General features: G+C 43.6%; 1 protein-coding gene across 3 annotated transcripts in view; it reads right to left on the bottom strand.

Annotated features, from left to right (window-relative positions):
• LOC137430361 (synaptic vesicle 2-related protein-like) overlaps positions 1-19796 on the bottom strand; it is a 194221-nt gene that overhangs the window by 149199 nt on the left and 25226 nt on the right. For all 3 annotated transcript variants that reach the window (XR_010985040.2, XM_068121172.2, XM_068121173.2), the window contains exons 2-7: positions 8940-9056; positions 8614-8705; positions 5602-5700; positions 5139-5210; positions 4821-4945; positions 1247-1310 (exon numbers count right to left, since the gene is read on the bottom strand). Coding sequence is in view for 2 of the 3 variants with exons in the window: in XM_068121172.2 (XP_067977273.2) it covers positions 1247-1310; positions 4821-4945; positions 5139-5210; positions 5602-5700; positions 8614-8705; positions 8940-9039 (552 nt within the window). In the remaining variant the exon portion in view is untranslated. The remainder of the gene's footprint in view (positions 1-1246; positions 1311-4820; positions 4946-5138; positions 5211-5601; positions 5701-8613; positions 8706-8939; positions 9057-19796) is intronic.

The following is a 19796-nucleotide window of genomic DNA, read 5'->3' as shown; positions in this document are numbered from 1 at the left end:
CTTTTCAATCTTTTCGGTCTTCGGGGATTTTTTGGGTCTTCGGGGTCTTTGGGATATTTTGGGTATTGAGGTATTTTGCATATTGGGGCTTTTCGGTCTTCTGGGTCTTTTCCATCCTTTCAGTAACCGGGATGTTTTGGGTCTTTGGGGTGTTTTCGGTCTTCTGGGTCTTTTCAATCCTTTCAGTAACCGGGATTTTTTTGGGGTCTATGGGGTCTATTCGGTCTGTGGATCCTTTGGGTCTTCGGGGTCTTTTCAGTCCTTTCAATTTTTTGGGTATTTGGCATCTTTAAGAGTCTTTGGGATGTTTTGGGTCTTTTCAGTCTTCAGGGTCTTTGGGGTATTTTGCGTCTTTTGGTGTTTGGGGGCATTAGGTCTTCAAGAGTCTTTTTGGTATTTTGGGTATTCGGGGTATTTTAGGTCTTCAGAGTCCTTGGGGTCTTCTGGGTCCTCTGGGTCTATTGTATCCTTGGGATCTTGGTTCTTCAGGTTATTTTGGGTCTTCGGGGTCTTTTGGGTCGCCGGGGTCTTTTGGGTCTTTCTTTGGGATATTTTGGATCTTTGGGGTCTTCGGGGTATTTTAGATCTTCAGAGTCCTTGGGGGTCTTCTGCGTACGTGGGGTATTTTGGGTCCTCAGAGTCTTTTAGGTCTTTCAACCGGTGGACACACAGTCGTGTTAAAAGATTGCCCATTAAACCCCCCCACTCAAATCCCTCCTAAAGCACTACTCAAAGCCTTTAAAACCTACCCTTACGAAGCGGGACACACACACACACACACACACACACACACACACACACACTGTTTTATATGGTAGATATTCGACAAAGCATTATCACGGACCTCCCCCCCCCCCCCCCCCAAAGGGAATACTGTGCAATGGTGTCATGGATTATCACAATTTTACATCAACATTCATCCTGAACAGCACTCCCCGAGGGGGACCATAAGCAATTTGATGATTTTACCAGCAGAACGAAAACAAAATTGAGTTAAAGATCATCATTTATATATGATTGGAGGAAGCCTAATTGGAGCTTCCATTTTCAATATGGATGTGACGAAGCAGATACCTGTGAAACAACCCTTACAGAATGAAATAAGGCATGGACAACAAATATTGTATGGAGCAAAATAAAAGTGGAGTCAGTGGACTATTTGTTTTCCTTGAGTGGGGAATGGGAAGGTTGTTGAAAGAAAAGCTGATACTACTCCACTACTCCAGCAGGTGATCATTCATTTCACCGAAAGGTTTATGATGCAGCGAGAGCGCATTTTCACAGTCAGGAATTCCGTGTACAGTGTTGCCCTATAAAGGGAAGAGGCAGAAAAGATGTCACAAAACATTCATCTTTGTACAACACGAGAACACTTCTTCATCGAGAACAGTGAGCAGTATTGAAGACTTCTAAGCAGTCCGAATCTGCCACCCACATGGAGCTCCCTTCATATATTTCCTGGGAAAATGGAGCCGAAATACATCGTCATCGGTAAAAGAAGACAAAGTATTTTACTTGCTGTGGCCTATTCAACATCAGCGAGCCAAATTACATTCAGTAAGCTCCATCTTTTGTCAAATTTCAGTATGCGGTGATTACTTAATATTTGACCAATAGTGACCTTCCACAGATTATAGCTAAATGATTCGCTTTCAACCTCACACTTCAATACAGCCACACAAGGGTGTTAAGCTGTCTGCCAAATGTAATGGCGATCGGTTTAGTAGCCGGCAAAGCCGGTGTTGTGAATGAACGCGTACGTATTATGTTGAAAAACCAGATTTTGCTGGATCCTTTGAGAATTCCAAGCTTTGACGCACCAAATCACTCAATGGAGGCTGCCATCTTGCGGATGCGGAAGTATGCATCAAAAATTGCGAAAAAGTTCTATAGGACTTTGTTTCACCCGTCTTTTTTGATTCACAATCTAATGCACCTCTAATTTGTAATTAAAATACTTTAAGACCAACCTCGTTCCCCGGGCCCGCACGGGCCCTGGTTATCTTCAACGAAAATCGTCACCAAACACCGGAACCAATGAGATTCGAGCATTTGAAAAAATATTTCAAAATTACCGCGTTTCGGAGGCTGAAAACGTCGTCAAATATTCTAAAATTGACGAAGAATTATTTTTTAGAAATCTCGCGGCCGTAGGGGATAGTTTTTCACAGCCGGAAATATCCGAAATTGAGGCGGAATTCACCAAATTAATCAAGAAGTAAATTTTATAAATTTTAATCTCATCTAGAATGCAAATGGTGTCATTTTGAACTAGGTACGGTACCTACTACACCTACCTACTACCGACTACCTAACCTACTGATGCCATAGTGATGGGTAAAATAGTGGCAAGAGGCTTTGGCTTTGCCGGCTCATTGCGGCTTTGCAGTCGGGTACTAGTACTGTAGTTATGGATAAGATTGTTTTATGTTTGCGACAAAATCCAAGATGGCTGCCAATACAGGTCAAAATACAAAAAACAAGACCGGAAGTCTAATAGCGGCGTAGCCAGGCTTGTAAAATATTATAAACCACAAACACGTATGATTAGCTTTTTAAACAGTCGCTAATGCTGTTTATAACATTAAACAAAGAAATTTGGAGGAATCCAGACATCCGTGAGGTAAGTTTTACTTACAGAACTGAGGGAAGATCTACTGTAATCTATATACCCCACAAGGGTTGGGTACGTACCGTTTTGTTGGAAGAGACGTAACGCTGATGCTTTCGATATTTGATGGTCATTTTAACAATCGGTTTGTTTGTGTTTCACACTGAATGAAAAACGGAAAGGTAGAGCATGGCGATTGTGATGGCGATATATGGCGATATATGACAGGTTCGACGATATGTTCGGCATGAATGGCATATAAATCAAAATGGCGGAGTGTGGAGAGTCAGCCGCCGTACCGCCGTAATGACATCAGACGTAATGACATCACCCTGTCATGTGACCAGATCCTCAGCTCTGATTGGTATACGTTTGAGGGGGACATACATACGTACGGACGGACAAACACTGTTCTAGAAGGCTTTGCCCTATGGGCTACGCCATAAAAACAAAATCAGTTTTGATCAAGTTCCAAGGATGCGCTATAAACATGTATAGATTGGCATAGCCAGCTGTACGTAATTAGAATCCATACCGGTGTGTGTTCGTGTGTTTGTTTGTTTGTTCCGCTACTCCCTCCGACAGTTCTGGACCGATTACATCCAGACTTGCTACATAGGATCATCATGACCCTGATTAGTGCATGTGGGTGTTTTTTTTTATCTTTGTATGTGGTCTTTGGGAGTGGGGATGGGGAAGGGGTGCAAATACTCTATGTATATGTGCATCATGTAGTGCTGCTCCAGGTGGGAGAGGGTATTACAAGTCCCCACCCTTTACAGTACAGGATTCCTGTCCCCACGTTTTCCAGTGGTGAGTGAGGTGTTTTGAATTATGCTTCGAGAAGTACTTTGAAAGAGACGTTTAAATAAGGATAATAACATAACCCTTCTGGCCGCTTCCGCAGGGAGATAGGGTCCTTCTAATAAATAGCAATGATCCTAACAATAACAATATAGGCTTCCCGTTTGTGGGCTTGGAAGGTCTGCTTTGGGTGTGTGGGGGATTAAGCTACACATCAATGGTATATTTTAAGATATCTTTAATTATTTAATTATTTCACTACATCGCACCGAGGACTCGACACGAGTACGCAGAATATCTCCACTTGGGCATCCTGGGAATTAATCTCTGGCGGTCTTGGGTCCCCTTAGACTTAGGGACACTGGTGTGCTACAATGCTTGTGCACCGCTCCTTCCCTATTCCATATTCAGGCGCTGCATGACGTCATCGCCGAGCACAGAAGCAGGGCCAGCGATGACATGTGCTGAAAAGGGAGTACGCAGTTTTCACTCTGGTTCGTTTTTGTAGTTTTTAGAAAGCTTAAAGTTGAGCAAAATAGTGAACAAGTGCTGTGGCAAAAACGTTATTTTTAAATTTTTTTATTAATCAATTAATTGATGAATTCCTTAATTAAAATTGATTTATTAAGTACTTATTTATTTTCTTTCTCATCTGGGTAATATCTCAGGCACCGTTTGAGCTATGAAGCTGATATTTGGACACGACAGTGACCGGGTGATTTGGCTGTAAAGGCTATTTTGGATTATTAATGGGTTGTTTATTTTTTTTTTTTGATGAATTATTTAATTTTCTAAAAGTTACAGATTTGGCTGAAACAGTGTTAGTTTCGGTATAATATTAGCCAACTGATTAAGAAATTAATTATTTTACGATCAATATTTAATTATCTTAATTGCCCAATTAAACAATGACGTATTGTACACCATTCCCTCTAAATTCCGTCTCCACGTGCCGCATGGCCACATTGCTAGGCGCTGAAGGTGCCCAGGCAATGTCACGCTCTCTAAGATATGTTATTTATTTATTTGGCATGGGGATGGTGTACTTTGAATGTGGCTTTACTTGTTGCTCTATTTTTTTTAACCTTTCGGGGGTGTGGAGGGGCGGCAGGGATAAGAGGGGGAGGGTGGAATCAGAACACCAATGTGAATTCAAAATTAAAAGTTTCTGGAACGTTCATTATTTTCAGTTGTCCATAAAATGTGAGACATTCGTATTTCAATGCTCCAAACTCTTGCACCAGCAAACAAATGATGAGAATGTATTCCTCCCCAAACCACAAAAAATGGACTAACGGTATAATCTTTTTGACTCATTGATGCACTTGCAAACTAATCTGATACACGTGCAAAGTTCTTTTTTAAAATCAGATACTACAATGTTATTTTATAGGGGCAGACTCACACATGAGGCAAACCACCCTCTGAGATGCCGACCAGGAACCACAAGAAGAGGAACCAGTTGTACGATGGGGCGAAGGAGCTAAGAATTCCAAAATAGAATGCGCACATCGTGCTGAACAGGATACACTGTAAAATGTAAACCAAACGCCAAAATCTTTACATAGCATTGAAATGTTTATTCGTGCAACGTTAGCATTTTAGTTTGCATGTTTACGTTTTGAAAGATTGCAAAAGGAAAGTCCAACCATCAAGAATTTCAGCACCACTCACTGCCTTTAGAGCTGAGGTTAGAACCACACAAAGACACGAGATACCCTACCAGTTTGCGTCCGTATTTATCTGCAAAGTTTCCCCACAGAGGTGAAAACAAAGCTTGCCCCGTAAAGTGCATCTAGAGTGGGAACATTTCCACAAGAGCAAAGCTAAATTATCACTTCAGAATTCAGACAAAGACATAAATCACTGATTCTGAAACCGATTCTTAAATCACTGAAAACACATAAATTCAAACGAAACAAGGCATCATTCATCTCATCTTTAGGTTCTCTAGTAAACAACAAACATGATCCTCAACCTCAATATTTCATCAAATTTTTTCTGATTGTCCACACATCAAAATCTGGTATTTTGTCCACACGTCTAACCACCACTACCTCAAATCAGATGAGATATATTAAACTTCTTGCTCACAAAACTCAGAGTAAAAAAGCTACCCGCCCAATTCCATTATCAATCTCAACGAACGATCAAAATAATAAAATAAAAAATGACAAAACACTCACTGAATAGATGAGAGCGACTTGCCAACTGTGAAGATCCCACTCACACTGAATCTTAGGTCCCAAGATAGTGGGTGACAAGACTAAGATAGCAATGGAAAACTGCAAGACAAATGGCCAGAGGTGCAGTCAAGTTGGTCAACAACTGAACACAGATGCTACAGATTCGAGTTTCAAAAAGATGAAGAGCAATCTATCTGTTTATGTGCTTCCAGAGAGTATAATCGATCCTATACCGTCTATATAGGTGCTCAACAATTATAAATGCTGAGGAAATGAATGAATGAATGATCGTTTTAAGGCCATTTTCCCCGCTAGAGCGGGGGTTAGCCTTGCGGGCCCCATGACAATCATGGTTCCCTGTTTGAGGCAATGTTTTTATGGCCGGATGCCCTTCCTGACGCCAACCCTTAGTCGCCTCTTACGATGCGCAGGGATACGGTGTACCTATTCTAAATCGGGGTACACACCGGGATCATTCATCCCAGCAAGCTGGTACTCAATTTGCCGACCTCGGAAGGATGACAGGCTCAGTCAACCCCCCTGGTGTTAAATTAGCGATCGACCGGGATTCGAACCCAGGATCCGAGGATCCCAAGCCAGCACCCTAACCGCTAAGCCAGCACCAGGCAATTGAGGAGTTAAAATAATATACAGGTTGCTTCGCACAAACCAGACTTAATCTGCTTAACAGCAACTTTCCGCCCTCAAGACATCCCTGACTCCTTAGTGTCTCCCCCTGGTTACTCCCTCCTTCGGCATGATAGACCTGAGCCTTGTCCTGGTGCCGGATTTACACTGTACATAAAAAAACTCTTTCTCACTCTCCATGTACTTCTCTTACACCTGCCAAATCCCATGAGTACCTCTGGCTACGGATTCCCCTCGGCTCTCACTTTTTGTTCATATGTGTACTGCACCATCCACCAAATAGTGATGACTTAATTTACATCTCACTGTCTGACAACATGGACCAACTTCTATCCACTCATCCCAACTCTTCCTCATATGTGGCGACTTCAACTCTCATGCCAGCTGGTTGGGTGTGGGTTCCTCTCTCACCAGCCATGGCATCTCAGCAAAGGACTTCTGCGACTCATTGGGACTGACACAATCTGTGAATTTCACGACCCGGATCTCGGTCAATGGAGTATATTCTCTTCTGGACTTGGTTATGACTAACTTCCCTGTAAATGTCTGCTGCTCTTCTTCTGCTCCAATCGGTTCTTCTGATCATTTCCTTGTTAAAGTGAAATTATTGTTAAAATTGCTAAAATGTCCTTCTGGTCTTCATCATTGATCTCTCTGACTCTCTTGAAAATCCTCTCTATCTCTTTGCTGATGACTCCACTCTCTGCCACTCCATTCCTCATCCCTCAGATCGGCAGTCTGCACCCTCCTCACTCTCTGCAAACCTGGACAAAATCACAGACTGGGCAAACAAGTGGAACATGTCTTTCAATCCTGACAAATCTCACACTCTTATGATGTCTCTCCGAAAAGACCGACTGGACAACCCTCCCATCCACTTTCTGAATCATCCTCTCCAAGAGGTTCTGTCACTCAAGCTTTTGGGTCTCAATATCTGCCATGATCTTTCTTGGGAAAACCACATTTCAAATCTAGCCTCCAAAGCCAGTCGCCGACTGGGCATCCTCCGTCGTGTGAAGTACCTCCTTGGCACACCTGAGCTCCTCACCACATACAAGGCTTTCATCGGGAGCTCAATGGAATACTGCTCTCCCCTCTGGGCTGGTGCTCCTGCCTCACACCTAGCTCGTCTTCACGCTGTTGAAACCAAAGCGTTCAGAATCATTGGAATCTCCCGCGATCAAGCTAACTCCAAGGGCCTTTCACTCACTCACCGCAGGCAGGTTGGTGGTCTTTCCGTCTTCTAACGACTCCTCTCCGGCCTTGCCCCCCCCCAGCTCTCTCTGCGCTCTGTCCCCCAAATATTCCTACAGGTCGCACAAGATCTGCCTGCAACCCTCTTATGGTCAAACTGCCAAAATCAAGACTCTCTGCTCACCTTCACTCCTTCATTCCTCTTTTCTCCCGCCTCTGGAACAAACTCCCCCACTCCCTTCAATCCCACTCCTCCCTCTAGGTCTTTAAAACAGCTGTTCTCCACCATCTCTTATCTTCCCCCATCCAAAACCTTGATCTTTTCTACCCCCGCTAATGTCACCCCAAATCCACTTTTTTGAAATACCAACTTCTGTCCTGGAAGTCCTTGGTGTCCTTGTGTTTTATACTTCTCCCACCCCCACCCCCACCCCCACCCCTTCACACGCCTCCTCCCCTCAAGCCCTCTCCCTCCCACACATCTCCTGATGTCCCTGCTCTCAAATGTTGTGTTTGTGTGCTTCCCCTTCTCTCCCCATCTTGTCTACCGCTCCCTCTTTTTATATATTTTGTTTGTCTGTTTGATTTGTTTGTGTGATAAATGTTAGCTCTTTCACGAGCCTCGATTCTGTATACAAAAAAAAGAAAAAAAAAGTGGATATCTCTCTGGCCATTCTCAGAGAGCCTCCTCAGCACCGACGAGTCTGGCATTTCACTCAGGCCAAATGGCATGGTCTTCAAGCAGCCATCAATCATCTGGACTGGTCTCCCATTTCTACTGTCTCTGACATCAACTCATCCTGGGAATTCTTCCAAAGCAAACTGATCTCTCTCATGCGCAGATTTATCCCATCTCGTCTTCAGTTGTCATACCCTTCCTCCCGTCCATGGTACACTGACACTTGTGGTGAGGCAGTTGCCCTGAAACGGTTCAACGCAATGTGTTGGCTTGCCCTCATTATCATTTTTGAAGCTATGCTCTGGTGTATACAAAATTACAAAGCCAGCCAGATTGACCAACATGCCCTTTTGGTCCATATTTCCTTGCATTATACAGGTAGGAAGAACAAAGTTAGCAAATGAAGCACTAATTGTGGATTTTTGCTTCAGCTTGGTGACAGCAAACATCGAGGTGAAAATGACTTTTATAATTTATCTCCATTCACTTACCCAGGAAAAACCACCAATTGCAAACACAAGCCACTGGAACTTCCCGAATCCAAGAGTCTCTATTGCATCATCCAGCGTGAAAACTCGTGTGTCTGAGCAACAGGAGGTGCAAGGGATCCCATAGGAGAGACAATTGTGGATATGAGAGAAAGTGGTTGTAGGGGTAAAGGAGAGGCAGAATCATTTAATTGCTTTGCTCATTTAGAAAGAGGAAGCTCAAGATTGTCAGTGGCGAGTTGAGGGGGGTCATGTAATCATGACCTCCTATGCCCACCTATTCCCAATGTGAGATGAGGGTTGAAAGGTGTACAAGTGAAATCCTCTACCTTTTTTACAGCAAGGTGTTCTGTCATTGCTGGTTACAGCAATTTCTGTCCTCTTCCTGAGGAGGCCCTCTTCATTTTTGACATCATGGCAGAGCGACATGGTTCTTGTGAAATGAACTGCGGAATGATTGCGGGGTGAAGGGGAAGAAGGGGAGGGAGGGGTACAACAACAGAAGAAAATAAACATCACTGAGGATAAATACCCTTCCCATTGAAATAACCTTCAATTTCCTTGAAAAGAGGATGATGATACTCCAACTTGGTCTTATGGTCTCCCTGAAAACACGTTCTGTGCTACCATAGCAGCCCCAAGGGAAGGATTACACTGCCTGGCTGGCCATGATTACTTTTCCTGTGATGGTAAGGTTGTGCAAAATAACGCCATTCCTTTTTGTGAAGGACTCAATGAGATCTTTAATGTCCCTCAAAACTAATGATAGGCCCCTCCTGCCTACAGAGCACGAATCTGACAGTCAAGAAATGAACCCAGATGAGAGAGCTAAAAATAATCTTTGCACTATAAGTTGCCAAAGAAAGCACCATGGTAAAAAAAAATAATGCTTTAATTTAACCTTCTCATGCTCAGAAAGTACTGTGATAACTTGTCCCAGTCAGACTGGTCTCTTTCCAAAGATACTTCCCACAAGAGATGGTATTTATATCTATAATAATATACACTATATGGCCAAAAGTATGCGGACACCCCTTCAAATTAGTTGATTCAGCTATTTCAGCCACACCCATTGCTGACAGGTATATATAATCAAGCACACAGCCATGCAATCTCCATAGACAAACATTGGCAGTAGAATGGGCCGTACTGAGGAGCTCAGTGACTTTCAATGTGGCACAGTCATGGGATGCCACCTTTCCAACAAGTCAGTTCATCAAATTTCTGCCTTGCTAGAGCTGCATCGGTCAACTGTAAGTGCTGTTATTGTGAAGTGGAAACGTCTAGGAGCAACAACAGCTCATCCACGAAATGGTAGTCCACATAAGCTTACAGAACGAGACCCCAAAGTGCTGAAACGCATAGCGCGTAAAAATCGTCTGTCCTCGGTTGCAACACTCACTACCGAGTTCCAAACTGCCTCTGAAAGCAATGTCAGCACAACAACTGTGTCGGAAACTTCATTAAAAAGGGTATCCATGGCCTAGCAGCCACACACAAGCCGAAGATCACCATGCGCAATGCCAAGAGTCAGCTGGAGTGGTGGAAAGCTTGCCGCTATTGGACTCTGGAGCAGTGGAAATGCATTCTCTGCAGTGATTAATCACACTTCACCATCTGGCAGTCCGATGGACAAACCTGGGTTTGGCGGATGCCAGGAGACCCGGCTTCCTGCATGAATGCATAGTGCCAACTGTAAAGTTTGGTGGAGGAGGAATAATGTTCTGCGGCTGTTTTTCATGGTTCGGGCTCGGCCAGTCAGTTCCAGTGAAGGGAAATCTTAATGCTACAGCATACAATGACATTCTAGATGATTGTGTGCTTCCAACTTTGTGGGAGCAGTTTGGGGAATGCCCTTTCCTGTTTGAGCATGAAAGTACCCCTGTGCACAAAGCGAAGTCCATACAGAATTGGTTTGTCGAGATCAGTGTGGAAGAACTTGACTGGCCTGCACAGAGCCCTGCCCTCATCCCCATCGAACACCTTTGGGATGAATTGGAACGCCGACAGCGAGTCAAGCCTAATCGCCCAACATCAGTGCCCGACCTCACTCATGCTCTTGTGGCTAAATGGAAGCAAATACCCGCAGCAATGTTCTAACATCTTGTGGAAAACCTTCCCAGAAGAGTGGAGGCTGTTATAGCAGCAAAGGAGGGGACCAACTCCATATTAATGCCCATGAATTTCGAATGAGATGTGTGATGTTCGGGTGTCCACATACTTTTAGTCATGTAGTGTATTTCAGTGTGTGGGTGTTTGTATGTGTCTCCTAAATAACTCCAAAACCATAAAACCTAGCGGACTCAAACTTTGCATGCATACTAACGCAACTCCACAGGAGTGCATAAATGAATACCGGGTGATTGGATAAATCGAAACACCACTTTTTGAAATGATTATTTTTTTGGGTTCTCTCAGTCCGCCGCTCTGTTGCTTCCTTGTAGTGAGGTTCACTATGTTTTTTCGATCAAAATTTTTGGAGATTAACAAAACTATACATTTTTGGAATATTCAGAGCATGAGGAATCCAAAAATTAATGTTGGCATTTGCGTAGACACCTTTGCGAAAATGACACTCAGGACAGTGATGAAGATCTGTAAAAGCATATTCCTGAATGGTATAGACCTAGTAGATCCTGTGTATAGGACTTATAGTTCAATCTGATACTAACAAGGCTGCTTTCTTGCTTTATAAACCCATACCTATAACTTCAAAGGACTTGCAATATCATGTATTATGTAATACAGTTATATCACAAATATAAAGACAATGGTTTCCAATTAACTTTGTTTGTTGCTTTTCTATAACCCTGAGCACTATTTTGAGGCCTTTATTGGATTCCTTGACCCAGAAAACATAGCATTAGCATATTTAATGAAGTTTCTAGGTTGACTAGAAGCCGAGATAGCGCAAAATATGTATTTTATGGCGGCCATTTTGAAAATCCAAAATGGCGGCCATGCAGGTGTCTGTGCAAATGCCAACATTGATTTTCGGATTCTCCATGCTCTGATGATTCCAAAAATGTACAGGTTTGCTAATCTCCCAAAATTTTGAACGAAATTATATTTGTTAACATAGTGAACCTGACTATTGTGCCTTTTCTGCAGATATTACCATGAAATGTGCTCTGAGGGTCTATCACAGGTAGTCTATCTCGATCACAGGTCTATCACAGGTGGGTGCTCCACCTGAGCATACTTTCAGGTGCTCTACACGTTTGGCAGTTTCTTCCCATCCATACACCGTATCTGTCCCAAGGAGTAAGTCTGTGAGATATTCTTCTCCCCACACGGCATCACTCAAACAGTTTACCTACATCCTCCTTTCCCCTCTATATAGTATATGCCAACCTACCTCAATTCAAGAGAAATGTCAACATATTCCTCCTTTCTGTCTAATACTTATACTTTATTTGGTATAGGCCCTGCCTAGAGTGGCCTTAAAGGTTTTGTGGTGGGCGATATCTCATTAAAAAAGATTAACAGCCTTATTTAATTAAAACAAAAACAGGCTTTATCATTGGACAATCCGCTATCCCACGTAGGGGTCTTAAGCTTTTTCGGCCTGCTCAAAAACACCTCGCCTTGGAACAGGGCACAATGGTTTCTGCACGATTAAGTACTCAAAATTTATTTTTTCACTTTCCTTACTCGCATCATCGAATGTCTGATCTTCATATCTACAGTTTGCTGTATACATCGCTTTGTAGGTGCTTTGAGGAGCTTGGAGCGCTTTTATGCCTTTCTGATGCGTTTTTACATGATGGGCTCTCACGGACTAATTACTCCCGCCAGGGAAATGCATTCGATCGTGTCCGTGTGTGTGTGTGTGTGTGTTCGTGAACAAGATATCTGGAAAGGTTCTGAGCGGATTTGGATGAAAGTTGGTGGGATGATTGCCCTTGGGATAAGGAAGAATTGATTAGTTTTTGGTGAAGCTCAGGATATTATTCCGGATCCAGGAATTTTTTGAAGGATTGTTTACCATTGGAAGTGCACAGTGGCTCTTTTTTTTTTAACAGCAACATTTAAAAAAAAACATTTTTCAAAACAACGTTTTGTTGGATTTCAAAACAAAATGTTTCAAAACATTTTTTTTTAACATTGTTAGCAGCGTCATCTTCAAGGTTTTTTTTTTTTTTTTCTAATAAAGAAATATTCTGTCATTTTAAAACCACCAAAGTGTGTATTCGGTTTCCCCGTTTCATAAAATGTATCGTTTGATACGTATAATGCTTTAAAACTGTTTTTTTTTTGTTTTTTTTTTTACCTCAGAAGAGATATCAACATTTACCTCAGCGAATGTCAATCGCGGTGTCAGTATTTGATGAACTTATAAAGACTTCGGTGAGTTATAAGTGTGACCAGCATGTGCACGGGATTCTTCCCAGAAGAATGAGTGGTCGCATTAGCTTGTTCGACTTAAAATGAGCGAGATTTGTTTTCACGTTTGGGCCAGTTTTACATGTTGTATCCCTAAGGAATGAAACGCACATTTTGCCTGGCTTACTATTTTATTTGAAGTCACACATGCCTCAAAATACATACTTTATTGTATAATTTACAACTTTATTGTAAAATACAAAATACATACTTTATTTCACTTATAAAGAAATGAACACTGAATCCGAAAATGTAAGTGAAATTGCTTTGTTTTTGTTTTTTTACATTATCTTCTATATATTCTAAATATATATCTGTGCAGTGTCTGTCTTGTGTTGTCTTGTCTTGTGTTGTCACTGAACTACTCCCTCAAACTTTTGTGAAATCGTACTATTCCAACTTGACCCACGGCGGGAGTATGCGCTCTACTGAGTGGCGTTCTAGTTAAAGTATATCATCAAAATATGATTTCGTATTTGAGGAACGCATCTCATGGACTAAATAACTATCAAAACCTGGGATTAAATCTGCAAAATTTTATGAAATCAGCAATTATTTTAAGTGTATAAGAGTATTTATTTAAGAAAGGCTGTCATCCCTTCTGTTCTGTCGTCTTAATTTATACCTGCATACTCGACTGGGACCTGCGATGCTTGTGATTAATATTTGAAGTCTTTCATTTAAAAAAACGCTTTCCTTTTGACGGCGTTTTGAATGTATAATGTATGCCGTTAAGGTGTCCAGGGGGTGTTCAGTTACCAAGCTGCTAGCTAGTGCTTGCCAGCTATCAAACCAGTCGTTCCGACTCAACGATTTAGATTTTTATTTTAACTAGCAACGGTACCCGCCCTATGGGCGGGGCTTCAATTGAGAGGCCCAAATGAAAAGGTAAAATATCAGATTTTGGTGAAGTTGTTGTTGTGCTTCCGATACACACCGAGACTGGTGTGCAGCTGTGTCCTGTCCTTGTTCACCAGATCTGTAATTCTTGGACTTCCTCCGAGACTGGTGTGCAGCTGTGTCCCGTCCTTGTTCACCAGATCTGTATTCCTTGGACTTCCTCCGAGACTGGTGTGCAGCTGTGTCATGTCCTTGTTTTTTTTATTGAAATTCTAAAAATACTGTTTAGATTTTGATGATTTGCGTGTGATAGTTAACGGATGTTTATATAAATCGCACCTCCAAATTGAAGCCCCTCCCTTAGGGCGGGTACCGTTGCTCATCAAATATAATGGCAATACAACAATTTTTACCGCTTTGCTTTGAAGAACGGGAATGAAGGAGGAGGAGCATGTTAACATGTCTGTTTGAAGGCTTTGGGTGGTGAGGGGGCTTGAAGCCAGATTTAAATCTTACAGCTGCCATATTGGTGCTCACCGTCACTGCGATGCGAAGCGAAAGACGCCTCGGAGCTGTCACATTCACAATCGCCATGTAGTATGTACTCCCGATACGTGTTTCCTTCATTGTAAAAACTACCAAGTCAACAGTTAAAAGGATTTTGAGCCGATAGGTGTTGCGGCCTTGGCAAGATCGATGGAGACAGCGATCTGTTAGCATATACACCGCCCAAATAGCTATGTGGAATTCTCTCATGTAGAGATTAAACGTCGTTTGAACTTTGTCCGAGGTCATTATTTACTTTTAATGATGTTTATATATGAATGATGTTTATATTGATTTTGGGTCGTCCTTTCCGCATATCTCGTGGGATTGTGAGTTGGAGAGACGGCCGTGATGGTGGGGAGGGGGTTGGAATTCTCTCAAACAGGGATTCAACCCGTGTCTTTCTAAAACGTCTTTGTCTGAGGTCACTGAGCCTGCAGCCGTGCAGCGATCGGTGCAGCTGTGCAGCAATCGGTGCAGCCGTTTGTGTGACACTCGGGAAAACAACATCGTCACAATGAAAACATCGTCACAATGAACGTTATGCGAACGCGAATGTTATGTGGGAGTCCAAACCTGAGAATGCTGGAGACCAAAGCTGAAATTGGAAAAACTAAATAGCCTATTTTACTCCTGGAGATCCCAGGATTACCCACCTAAAATATCGTTGCGATCGGTTCAGTAGTTTTTGCGGTACCTTCGAACGGACAGACAGACAGACAGATGGATGGACATTTGGTGAATTATAGTAAGATTACTTATTTTTCCCCACACATGGATAAAAACTCTTTATGCATTCAGTGACTGGGAGGATGTGGGAGGAGGGAGCCAGAATGTGAAAGGGTGGAAGGCTGGACAGGGAAGCGGGGGGAGGAGGGTGGGAGGGGGATTGGAAGAGGTGGAGTGGGAGTTTGGTGAGCGTTGAAGTGTAGGGTGGGAGTCCGGAGGGAGGGGTGAGAGGATGGAGAGGAAAGTGGTGGGGAAGGAGTCTGGAAGGGGAAGGGGTGGGAGGAGGCAGGGGGAGGGGTGGCATGAGGGAGGGGAAGAGGTGGAGTGGGTGTCCGGAGGGAGGGGAAGGGATGGGAGTAGGCAGGGTAAGGGGTGGGAGGAGGGACCCAGCATTGCCCGGCAATGCCGGGTGCCTTTGCTCATGCACAAATGTGGTAGAAATTAACCACCCTCCTCACTTCCCCTCTGTACACCCCTCACCCCATGGCCCCACGTTCACACCAGTTTGAATCTAATTTTTTTTTACAGATGATATGCATTGGAACCTTGTCTCCACAATTAAAAACCACCCTAGAAAATCAGGTGTTGCACAGAACACGAAATCCAACTTACCTTCTGGTATCCCACATTAACCCACCAGTCTTAATGTCCTTTTGCCACACGATACCCAGAGAATGGCCAATTGATTTTACAGTCGTGGCCAAAAATATTGGCACCATTACACTTTTTTCAAACAACTCACAATTTTCTCTCAAAATAAATTGAAATTGACAAAAGTATTTAGTCTCCACAATTCTTTATTTCACTGTTAATATTACAGAACCTTTGCTTTTTATTCAGAACTCAATATATCCTTTTAAATCAGGAATTAATATTTGGTAGCATGGCCTTTGGACAAAATCACTGCTGCAGTCAGCCTTCCTATAGCCATAAACGAGCTTCCTACACCTCTCCACTGGCAGTTTGTCCTGCTCTTTTTTTTTTTTTTTTTTTTTTTTGTACACAAGATCGAGGCTCGTGAAAGAGCGAACATTAATCACACAGAAAGACAAACCGACACATAAAACATATAACATAGGGAGCGGTAGACAAGATGGGGAGAGAGGGGGAAGGACACAAACACAACATTTGAGAGCAGGGACCGAGAGACATGGAGACATCGAGAGATCTGAGAGAGGGCGAGGGCTTTGGGGGGGGGGGGGGGCGTGGGAAGGGGGCGGTGGGAGAGGTATAAAACATATGGACACTGCCAGGACTTCCAGGAAAGAAGTTGGAATTTCAAACAAGGTGGATCTGGGGTGAATTAGCGGGGGTAGAAAAGATCAAAGGTTTTGGATGGGGGAAGATAAGAGATGGTGGTGAACAGCTGTTTTAAAGACCTGGAGGGAGGAGTGGGATTGAAGGGAGTGAGGGAGTTTGTTCCAGAGGCGGGAGAAAAGAGGAATGAAAGAGTGAAGGTGAGCAGAGAGCCGAGATTTCGGCAGTTTAACCATCAGAGGGTTGCTGGCAGATCTTGTGCGACCTGTAGGAATATTTGGGGGACAGCTCTGCTCTTCATGTGCAAACTGCTCCAGTTCTCCCAGATTGGAAGGGTGCCTTCTCCCAACTGCTGTTTTCAGATCTCCCCACAGGTGTTCAATGGGATTTAGATCTGGACTCATTGCTGGCCACTTCAGAACAGTCCAGTGTTTTGTCTTGAACCATTCCTGAGTGTTTTTTGAAGTGTGTTTGGGGTCATTGTCCTGCTGCAAGACCCATGACCTTCGACGGAGAACCAGCTTTCCGACACTGGGTTGAACATTGCGCTCCAAAATGCCTTGGTAATCTCCTGATTTCATGATGCCATGCACACATTCAAGGAACCAAGTGCCAGAGGCAGCACAGCAACTGCAAAACATCAATGAACCTCCTCCATGTTTGACTGTAGGGAAGGTGTTCTTTTCTTTGAACACTTCATTTTGTTTTTTGTAAACATAGAGATGATGTGCTTTACCAAAAAGCTCTAATTTGGTCTCATCTGTCCACAGGACATTCTCCCAGGATTTTAGCTTGTTTGGGTGTGTTTTGGCAAACTCCAGTGGGGCTTTCTCAGCAGTGGGGTCCTCCTGGGTCTCCTACCATAGAACCCCCTTTCATAGAGTTGGCGATGGATGGTGGGAGTTGAAACTGTCATACCTTGTGTCTGAAGGTCAGCTTGATCTGGTTGGCAGTTGATCGAGGTGCTTTCTCCACCTTCCAAACAATCCTTCACTGCAATCTTTAATCAAGCCTTCTCTTGTGGCCACGTCCAGGGAGGTTGGCTACAGTGCCATGGGCCTTTAACTTCTTGATAACATTGCGTAAGGTGGGCACAGGAACATCAAGGTCTCTGGAGATAGACATTTAACCTCAAGATTGTCCATGCTTGGCTACAATCTTGTGTCTAACCTCCTCAGACAATTCTCTGGTTTTCTTTCTTTTCTCCATGCTCATTGCGGTACACACAGTGACACAAAACAGCAGAATGACTCCTTTTCTCGATTCAAACTGGCTGAATGTGATTTTTATATTGTAGGCACCTGCCACTCACCACAGGTCTGTTCAACTCCAACGTAAAGGAGAATCACCTGCTTGAAATCTAATTATTTATAACAACTTATATAAGGTGCCAATAATATTGTCCGGGCCATTTTTGGATTTCTGTGTGGAATACGCTTAAGATTTAGTAATCTTTTCAGCTTTTTTGTTTTGTTCCACTGGAAACCAAAGAAATACATATGTGGATACCTAAAGATTTTTTAATTTCAACAATTTTCTGGAAGAAATGGTGCTTTATTTGAAAAAATGCAAGGGTGCCAATATTTTTGGCCACGACTGTATCTCCTCATGTGGTTATACAGAAATCCAATTTGGCTTTGAAAAATATAAAAACTTGAACTATGGATGTGTGTACGATTCATGGGTCAAAGGAATTCTCGGATTGCAAAAATATACTATTATGAATTTTGGGGTAGTGTGATATATAGATTCAGGTACATCTGTATAGGTAGTGTCCTCGGATTATCGTGATAGGGAACCCCTCATGTAACAAGTTTGTTTCAGCGGTTTGCTCGCATAAGTGTATCTTTGTGATCATACAAGGATGATTCCTGTGATAACTAGAGTAGGGATTATGCTAATTCCCCTGTGTGTGAGACCTGTGATTTATCAATTGTCCCGTATGGCACTACACCATAGACACTAATCAGGCCCAACAGCACACCCTTACGAATTAAATTCCCCCCCCCCACAATAAAACTCACCAGAAGAACAGGCAGGAAGCGCCCACGCATTGCGCCAACATGGCGATGAAACATCGAGCAAGCAGGCAATAGACACGCCCAGTAGGGCAGCGATTGGACAAGACACCACCAATAGCGAGACAAGGCAGGATGGAGCGCGCCGATTGGTAGAGGGAGGGGCAAGAAGCTTCCCTCCGATTGGTGGAAGGAAGATTGAGAAGGAAGCAGAGGACCGATTGGCGAAGACCACGGAGGACCTGAGAGGCGAGCAAGAAGCGACACGCGGACTGGAGGGGATGTGCCGGTGACGTCACGAGACGGCCAATAAAAGAACTGACTGGCTGGCATTTTTCTTCTTCTCTCTCGTTTTTGGATCCCTTGGTGCCTGGACCTCGTTCACTCCTGCCCTCACGATTCCTCTGCTCCAACCTCTTGCCCTCATGCCTTCCTTCACCCTCGTCCGTCTCTCCCTTCTGATCCGAACGTTGGGTGCATCACAGTTCCGTGCCCAATCCGTGAGGACATTGCACGGCGGAGCAAGCGGGCTGCACACTCGTTCGCTTCGCGTGGTGAGGCCTGGCAGCGCGTGAACAAGGGCACGTCCAGGCCTGGTTCCCACCAAGGCACCAGACGACTTTCGCAGACCCTGGCGAGACCCTCACAAGCTGATCAGGCTAAGTGCATGATAAAATCACACCTCTTTATTTTCATTCCCGTTCTGCCATCCCCTTGTCTATGTCTGGTTCTGTGTGTCGGAGCGCTCATTAGGGGGTTTTAGTAAGTGGTGCGTTTTATTTTGTGTTATCAGCATCCGTGGCAATAAAGCCTTGTTTATTGTTGTACATAAAAGCCGTTTTCGTTTGAGTTACTTTGCAGGGTTGAAGGCTGCCGCGCGAGAGCAGTAGGTAAAAGCTGCCAGCTTCTTCTTCTTCTTTATTTCCCCGCGCTTGTATAGTGAGTCCGTCTTTGATCGTCGCCTCGAAGTAACGCTCGATTGCTATCTGTGACGCTCCCGGTATTAACTGAGAGCAGTTACAAGACAATACAGTTTGTTCTCAGCAATGCATGGAAATTCACGAGTATCACATCGTAGCCGGATCGCTGTAGCCTAAAGTAGGCAGATACTGATATACATATATTAACATTATATCCGGCAAAGGTGGGCGGTCCGCTTCGAAAGTCCGCTTATCCGCTTATCCGCTGCAGCGGACTAACGTTTTCGAAGCGGATAAGCGAATCGGAACAACCCCCGGAAACCGAAGCGGATAAGCGTAAGCGGACTACCGAAAAATTAAAGCGCATCGCGATTCGCCAAATCAGCTGTTAGCCTGAGCCGTTACTCTAGAATTGTGAATATTTATTTAAGTGAATAATAAGTGAAACCCTAACAACTCGGCTCTCGCCCAATCTCTTCCCGCTCGAGTT

Source organism: Myxine glutinosa, chromosome 6 (assembly GCF_964187855.1).
Source record: "Myxine glutinosa chromosome 6, kmMyxGlut1.1, whole genome shotgun sequence".
Lineage (NCBI taxonomy): Eukaryota > Metazoa > Chordata > Myxini > Myxiniformes > Myxinidae > Myxine > Myxine glutinosa.
Note: the sequence above shows the minus strand (reverse complement) of the source record. Positions and strands in the feature narration are given on the sequence as shown.